Source organism: Chanodichthys erythropterus, chromosome 6, assembly GCF_024489055.1.
Source record: "Chanodichthys erythropterus isolate Z2021 chromosome 6, ASM2448905v1, whole genome shotgun sequence".
NCBI classification, from domain to species: domain Eukaryota; kingdom Metazoa; phylum Chordata; class Actinopteri; order Cypriniformes; family Xenocyprididae; genus Chanodichthys; species Chanodichthys erythropterus.
In genome coordinates this window covers 7,330,001-7,338,859 of record NC_090226.1, presented here as the reverse complement: position 1 = coordinate 7,338,859, position 8,859 = coordinate 7,330,001, and the positions used below count along the sequence as shown (strand labels likewise).

The following is an 8,859-nucleotide window of genomic DNA, read 5'->3' as shown; positions in this document are numbered from 1 at the left end:
ATGTACAGTACAGATGAAAGAACATTTTAACTTTATTGTAAGGAGTCCTGGAACTCTAATTTTGAACGCAATATAATGTATTAATAAAATATTTAATTAAAAAATTCTTTCAGTACTTTGTCAGCATACTTTGTTTTTGTTTATACTCAAATCAAAGAGAAGAAATTACATTTTTAATTTGAATCCTTGATTATGATTTCACTTTTTTAACTTTAGTTAGTGTGTAATGTTGCTGTTTGTACATAAAAAGCATCTGCAAAGTTACGACGCTCAAAGTTCAATGCAAAGAGAGATATTTTCTTTTACGGAAATCGCTTTTTTTGTTGTTGTTGCTGAGCAAGCGAAGCGATAGCTGTTAAAGCTCCACCCTCTTCTGGAAAGGGGGGCCGGGAGCAGCAGCTCATTCGCATTTAAAGTGATTCATACAAAAACAGCGTGTTTTTGCTCACAGCCAAATAGGAGCAAATTTGACAAGCTATAATAAATGATCTGTGGGGTATTTTGAGCTGAAACTTCACAGACACATTCTACAACAATTATTTTTGCTGCATTGTAACCACTGGCATTTGAATTTTGAAATGCAAATCTATATGGTCCTCATAACCCATCCTTCACTCCAGTGGTTTGTTTCAATGCAACAAGGTTTCTGCCCTCGAATAAAGACATTCTTAAGCACTCTATTGTTTGTTTACCCCACCCATAAGTCTGTGCATTGCAGTCATGTTGAAATGAGTGGGATGCATTGTACAGGGCCAAGTCAACTGACAAACTTGTGTCCTGTTTTTTTATGGACTGCATGGCTGAGGCCCTGCGGGATAAATGACAGCTGGAGTAGGGAACAGTAAGGCTGGGAATTCCAGTGGCATCAGCTGAGATGAACAGATGTGCGGGGCTTTGATTCTGATGAAAGTGTTGTTTTTCTTTATGATCACTGTTATCAGTTCTTTTTACAACTGTTAAAGCTGATGTGTGTCATTTTTTATGTTAAAATTATTTCCATTTAAGCTGAATATACATACGTTCATTCTTACATCATTCAATTCTTCAATTCATTTAATTCTTCATTCATTCCTCAATTACAAATAAGAATATATTTTACAAACCTAGTTTAAAACACGCATGCAATTGTATTCATATGATTTAGAAAATAATTTTTTATAGTTTTAATTTGGTGGACTTTTTTTTTTTTAAATATTATTTTTACAAAATAATAATAAAAGGTTATGCCAAACATTTATTTTCAGTAATTTCATGCTTTAAATTATTTTTAATTATAATTTTTTTTAAATTGTGACAAATTTAGACATCCATGTTAGAAAAGATTTCTATTTTCTCTTCTTTTGAACTTTATATTAATCAAAGAATCCTGAAAAAAATTATAATTTCCACAAAAATATTAAGCAGAACAGTGTTTTTAACATTGATAATAATCAAAAATGTTTCTCGAGCACCATTTCAGCATATTAAAATGATTTTTTTCTAAAGCATCATGTGACTGAAGACTGGAGTAATACATTTTAAAATATATTAAACAGTAAAACTTTAATAATAATTCACAATATTACTGTTTTTATTTTCATTTTTGATTGAATAAATGCAGCCAAGTAAGACGTGTTTCTGGATCAACATCTTTTGTTGATCCTGCAACAACATTCCTATCCAAAAACATTAGGTCCCTCATCCTGTCTGTTATTGTATCCATGATTTCCTAACCAATAGGAAACTGTGTGTTCTCTCTCATGCTCTGTTGACAGTCTACATCGAGAGGAAGTGAGCCGTCTGCTGTCATGGTGTGCAGTCGACGACTTGGAACTAAACACACAAACAATTGTGGAGATAGTTATTGATTTCAGGAAGAAGAACGCCCATCTCCTTCCTTTACAAACCAGTGTTCCATTATCAGCACAGGGGGAACAGGAATATCACAACAAGTATGCAAAAAGGCCCACTTTGCTTTGAAATATGTGTCCTACAATAGCAAAGGTGTATAGTAACAAAGTAAAAATATTTAAGCACAAAACAAAAAAAACATTTACTGGACACTTGTTACTGGACATTACATTGCAGCTAAAATATTATTTGTATTCAAGTGGTAGATGTTAAAAAGATCATAATTAATGTCTACATAAGGCAGGGATTGTTAATCTTTTAGATGCCAAAAACCCCTGAATTATAAACTTTTTAATTATTTTATTTTTCAGTTTTTCTCTAAACATTTCCTAGCACTCCTTTACTAAATCTCAAACACACACACACCCCAAACAAACACAGCATGAGGCCAATAGAGTCACTTACTGCAGAAACATCTCTTATGACATCAGTCTTAATAAGTCAACATGCTGTCATACAACAGCTTACTGTAAGTTCGCTATACCCAACAACTGAGACACTGAGCAATGACAGGAATGTATCTCTGTGAGAGGAGAGATATTTCCTCTCAACACAGAGCCAAAAACATTTGGCACTTCATAGTGAAGTGGATGACTTGTTTTGTCCTGCGAAAAGTAAACAACATGATCCCAAAAAAAAAAAAAAAAAACATTTCTCTTGGGTGTAAAGGCACTCAAAGCTAATCACTAGTTTGCTGGTTTAGTCATGTAATATGCAAGGAGTTTGTCTTGAGTTTTGCAGACCATTATAACATCACTTCTGAATAAAATATATGCCTAATCTAGGTTTATAGGTTTACAGAAATAAAAGTCCAACACCATCTCTTCAAAACAGCCAAGAAAAGAAACACATTCAGGCATTTTGTAGAAAAGGAATCGTTCTAATATTTTTACTCACACACACACACCAGCAACTGATCTCAGTCAAGATTCTGAGGCAATAGCGCCATCTAGAAGCATTACTTTGCCATTATCACTTTCCGAACATTAAATAGAAATACATTCTTTCTGTCTCTCAGGTGCCCTGGTGTGATGCATTTGTGAGTAGGTGAAGTAGGTGATAGGGATTGTTTTCCCCAGTATAAGTACTAGAAAATAAGAATAATTAAGTATAAAGGATAAAAAAAAATGGGGAAATAGGCACGAGGCCCTGTTGAAATTAAAGGGTTAGTTCACCCAAAAATGAAAATAATGTAATTTATTACTCACCCTCATGTCGTTCTACACCCATAAGACGTTCGTTCATCTTCGGAACACAAATTAAGATATTTTTATTAAATCCGATGGCTCAGTGAGGCCTGCATTCAAAGCAATGACACTTCCTCTCTCAAGATCCATAAAGGTACTAAAAATACATTTAAAACAGTTCATTTGAGTTCAGTAGTTGTACCTTAATATTATAAAGCGACAAGCACATTTTTTGTGTGCCAAAAAAATTAATAAAATAAAATAACGACTTTTCAACAATAGTGATGGGCCGATTTCAAAACACTGCTTCATGAAGCTTCGGGGCTTTACGAATCGAATCCAAGACTCGGAGCGCCAAAGTCACGTGATTTCGGCAGTTTAGCCGTTTGATCTGAGATTCGAATCATTGATTCGATTCGTAAAGCTCCGAAGCAGTATATTGTTGAAAAGTCGTTTTTTTTTTTCACATGAACTGATTTAAATATGTTTTGTGGATCTTGAGAGAGGAAATGTCATTACTGGCTATGCAGGCCTAATTTGCGTTCCGAAGATGAATGAAGGTCTTATGGGTGTGGAACGACATGAGGGTGAGTTATAAATGTTATAAATTTTCATTTTTGGGTGAACTACGTTAACCCTTTAGGTTCTACAGCACTATTGCGAGTGTGTTTTTGATTTCATACAAGTTCTTGAAATATTTGAGTAACTTACGTTTTTCAGACTAAATGGACCAGTTCGTATGTCTCTTGCCGCCAACTAAAATTGTTTCTTCTAAAGAATAAGCCAAACGCTTCAAGCCTGTCAAGCATCATGCAACTCGTAGATGAAAACCCGATCTGGAACACGGAATAAAAGTGGAGCGAAAGACATTCCACTCCAAAGCGTTCTGCAATCACTCCTCTCTAGATCCATTCCATGTTTTCTTTCCCGTGGTGTTTTTTAGTGCTTCCAGAAGATATTCTTTTTGATTATCGTAAAATTGACTAAAAAAGGACTGTTTTTATTCTTTGAGATGGAATATACGAGACAAAAAACAAACAAAAAATCCTTATCAAGATCATGGCCTTAAGATTTTTACTGCATCATAAAAATATTACAACATATAAAATCACCACAAAAAGTTTATTCAAGGAGATACAATTCAAACACACACAAACACAGATTGCATTTTCAATGGTTCAAAAAAAAGAAAAGAAAAAAAAAATCCTTGTAATTTGACATCAATTATTATTATTTACCCCATGATGCTGTTATACAATATTTGTCTCTTTGTTATCTCAAGTCAACATAGTGTAGCAATATGAAAAATTATTTGGATATACAGACATTCCATTCAATTAATTAAAATCTGCGATGTTTACTACTGATCCACTATTACATCAAAACATGGTACTGGCACCAAATAATCATAGTACAACCACTCATACTCCAGAAAATCTCATCTATATAGTCAAGATCTGTTTCAAATGTACAGTAATTATCACAGCACTCTTTGGATGTGGTTTGAGGCAACAATTCAGTGGATCTAAACTTGTTCTACTGGAAAAAAGGAATTACAGATAACATCGGACAGACTCGGATAAACTTAGTTTATCATTTTGTACTATATTTTATTCCTTATATGGAAATTTATGTTTAATATCGTAATTACAAATACTAAAATTTTAATCTTGTTCCCAAATTTGTTAATGTAACAAACAGCTTATGTTGTTTTTTCTTCTCACAAGCACTTAAATTTCTCAGAAACATGCAGTTAAAATATTCTGCACAATTACTCTTAATAAAATTTACAGGATATAAAAATACCTGCCTGAGCAACTGTCAGTGTTGATTTAAAATAACTAGCACTTGAATCAATACTCAATGTCAGATGAAAGCACATAAAAAATGAAGATAAATAAAGATGGTCTATCATTAGAGGGAGTTGCAATTCTTTGACACAGTGAGTGTTTTTCTGATTTGTATGTACACACACACAAACAAACAAAAATTTTGTCATCCATCCCTCAAAAAAACAGAGAGATAACCTTTCAGTTTTGACAAAATGAGAGCACAAATATTGGAGGAGCAGCAAAATAACATACCTGCAGATCCCATAGGTATAATTGACATATCTGTAAATATATGTATTTTACATATACATATTAGAGCCATAGTATTTAAAGTAACATCTATTTCCCAAACCCCGTAAGTGCAAACAAAATCTCCCAGGCTCCGTGTCTCTCATGCCATGTAAACTGATAATGGCTGTTTCAAAACTTTGAGTGAGAAACTACATACTATATACAACCAGTAGATATCTTACACATCAACTGATTCCAGGTTTACGAGACAGAGCAGAACTTCAACAGGAGTCTATCTGAAGGCAGGGTTGACCTTTTTAATGGTAATCCGAGGCTCAGATCAGAGACACAGGTGTAGTGAACGGTGAGAAGGCGGCGTAGTTGTAGGTCAGAGGTGAGGCGGGACGGTCTGTAGGGCGTCCTCGGCAGTTCGGTGCACATTAACGTTCTAGGAAAAGAACAGAAAATGATATTATATGGATGAGTTTTCAAAATCTACCTGTTGAAACTAAAGACTTTTTAACTGGTACTGGTAAACTTAAAAAAATAAAGCAATATATATATAAATAATTGTTTAAGCATGTAATCATAAGGGTCATGGAACAAAAGGTGAGACGATATAAAATTACATAAAACATTCTATATGATCAGGTCAATATCTCTATCCTTACACTGCCCTTTGACTTCAGGTCAAAGTCCATTGACATAAACCACATTTGCTGCCCTTTACCACTGTAATATGGTAATCTACCATGCTCATGTTATCATTTTATGGTAGTTTATTTGTAAGAAATTTTGCAGTGTAGTGCAGTTATGTGTCAGAAGCTCTTCTGTCTTTGTTCTTCAATGACAGACAGAATTGTGAGTGAATGTAAAGAGAGACAGGATTTCACTATTCAAATACATTTTATTAGCATCGCAAATAGACATTACAGTAGAGATTTTTGCTCCTTCTCAGTTACCAAAAGAGGACAGTTTCACATCATAACATTCCTTAGTGTTTCAAATAATTGAAAAAAAATGGCTATAAATTAGTACGTAAAATCTAAAAAAAAAAAAAAAAAAAAAAAAAAAAGATATATCTAAAATGTCTTTCTTCAACAGCTCCGCTAGCAACAAAACTTCACCATTATTATATACACAATACACATTCCTGAATTATGAAGTGATGAATAATGTAAAATTAACCAGCCAAAACCCAACTTAATTTACAAACGCATTAATTTACATGTGCACAATAAATAAATTTCACATGCTACTGGAGTGACTGGTGTTCTTCTATAGCAGCAGTTACATTCATGTGCAACTTCAGTGTGCATTTATGATAAAGTGCAGTTTAGTATTAACACTTCAATGAACAGAAAAACACAAACTGAATTCATTCTGTACATAATTATCTCAGAGTTCGTCGCTTCCGAGTTGTAATTCAAAAGGCATTTACAGTGCTGTAAACATTGCCTCTGATTTTAGAAAATGCATAGATGCATTTTAGAATATGAGAATGTCTACAATCCGAAAGAAAATGGGAATGGGACAATGGTGTGAGGAACAAGGAACTGTCAGTGATGATCTGGCACTGTTAACAAAGCCTCTTCCGCCTGCCGTGACACATCTACGTTCTGTTTGAAGCAAACACAGGGAATGACGTCACGTTAATAGATGAGGTGAGTGGGTGGCGACGATGTATTAGAAGCGAGAAAAACTTGCATCAGTCCACATATATATCAAGTTGAAAACAAGACCAAAACAAAGAGCTTTTGCTTCTAACTCACAAACAAAACAAAAAAACAGCAGTATAGAGTATTGAAGCTCGTTTCCGCCACGAAATACAAAAATAAAAAAGGTACGTTTTTACCTCACAATTGCAGGTTTATATCTCACAGTTCTGAGAAAAAAAAAGGCAGAGGTGTGAGATAATTACGAAAAAAGTCAGAACTGCGAGTTATAAAGTCTAAATTGCAAGATATAAAACTTATAATTGCGAGAAAAAAATCTGAATTTTGAGCAAACTTTTTTTGTCGCGATTGCGAGTTTATATCTCACAATTCTGAGAAAAAAGTCAGAATTGTGGGAAATAAACTAGCAAATTCTGAGGGGAAAAAAAAAATCTGAATTGTGAGATTTAAACTTGCAACTATGAGGAAAAAGTCAGAATTCTGAGATAATTGTGAACAAAATTGAGAACTGCGAGATATAAATCAGAATGGCAAGATATAAACTCACAATGAATTTTGAGCTAACTTTTTCCCATGAGAATTGTTTATATCTCAGTTCTGAGAAAAAAGTCAGAATTGTGAGATAATTTTGAATAAAGTGAAAACTGTGAGTTATAAAGTCTAAATTGCAAAATTTAAATTCATAATTGCGAGAAAAAAAATCTGAATTTTGAGCTAACTTTTTGTCGCAATTGCGAGTTTATCTCACGATTCTGAGAAAAAAGTCAGAATTGTGGGATATAAAACTAGCAAATTCTGAGAACAAAAAAATCTGAATTGCAACTATGAGAGAAAAGTCAGAATTCTGAGATAAATGCGAAAAAAATGAGAACTGCGAGTTACAAAGTCAGAACTGCAAGATATAAACTCAAAATTGCGGGGGGGGGGAAAAATCTGATTTTTTTAGCCAACTTTTTGTTGCAATTGCACGTTTATCTCACAATTCTGAGAAAAAAGTGCAAGATATAAACTAGCAAATTCTGAGGAAAAAAAAATCAAAGAAAAAAAGATCAGAATTTTGAGCTAACTTTTTGAGAGTTTATATCTCAGTTCTGAGAAAAAAAGTCAGAATTCTAAGATAATTGTGAATAAATTCAGAACTGTGAGTTATAAAGTCTAAATTGCAAGATATAAACTCAAAATTGCAGGGGGAGGTCTGAATTTTGAGCCAACTTTTTGTCGCAATTGCAAGTTTTTCATCTCAATTCGGAGAAAAAAAAGTCAGAATTGCAAGATATAAACTTACAACTATGAGATAATTCCGAAAAAGCTGAGAACTACGAGTGATAAAGTCAGAAATGCAAGATATAAACTCACAATTGCTAGAAAAAAAACTCAGAATTGTGGGACATTATCTCCCAACTATGAGAAAAAAAATAAACTACTTCCATAAGAGAAAGAGAAGATATGAACACCCAAAACTGTAATGCGTTTCATAAATTGGCATGCTACAGTACAACCTAATAATGTGTTTCACCCTGGGTAAATTCATCAATGAGCCCAACACCACATCTATCATGCAACGGCTGAAGCTCAGGAGACCACAAATCTTAATCACTTTATTATTCAGAAGAGCTCTCAAGCGTAACTACAGACTGACTGCACACTTTCCCTTAAGCCATAACAGATGGGGAGGCTTTTTTAACCACCTAAGTGATTGCAATTATGAGCCTTACCGTCGGTCTGTCTCTGTGTGTATTCACAGCCTCTACTTTCAAACAGACTGACTCCACCTTACAACCTGAGGACCCAGAATGATTCAGAATCAAGACTTGAAAAGCATTATTTAAAGAATAATGTCCAGGTTAGCTGAGAATAGGTTCCTATCTTACCATAGGCCACTGGTGTTAACTTCAATACTGTATGTAGAGGGCATTTCAGATAAGGCAGTTCCTCTGCAGGAGACGAAAAACACAGCAAACAAGTAGACTTTAGATACCTTTTACTCATCAGTGCAACTCTGTGCAAGTGAACTGTGATTTAACAAGAGGTAAGATCTTCATG

General features: G+C 34.0%; 1 protein-coding gene across 5 annotated transcripts in view; it reads right to left on the bottom strand.

The window, feature by feature from the left end:
* Positions 1-4,142: 4,142 nt before the first annotated feature.
* The window catches only part of pfkfb4a (6-phosphofructo-2-kinase/fructose-2,6-biphosphatase 4a), a 17,186-nt gene continuing 12,469 nt past the window's right edge, over positions 4,143-8,859 (bottom strand). For 3 of the 5 annotated variants that reach the window (XM_067387924.1, XM_067387927.1, XM_067387928.1), the window contains exons 12-14: positions 8,688-8,750; positions 8,532-8,596; positions 4,143-5,588 (exon numbers count right to left, since the gene is read on the bottom strand). In XM_067387924.1, the coding sequence (XP_067244025.1) occupies positions 5,529-5,588; positions 8,532-8,596; positions 8,688-8,750 (188 nt within the window). In that variant the 3' untranslated portion in view covers positions 4,143-5,528. Of the gene's footprint in view, positions 5,589-5,642; positions 6,760-8,531; positions 8,597-8,687; positions 8,751-8,859 lie in introns of those variants that run through there. The other 2 variants (XM_067387925.1, XM_067387926.1) reach the window with 2 other exon arrangements.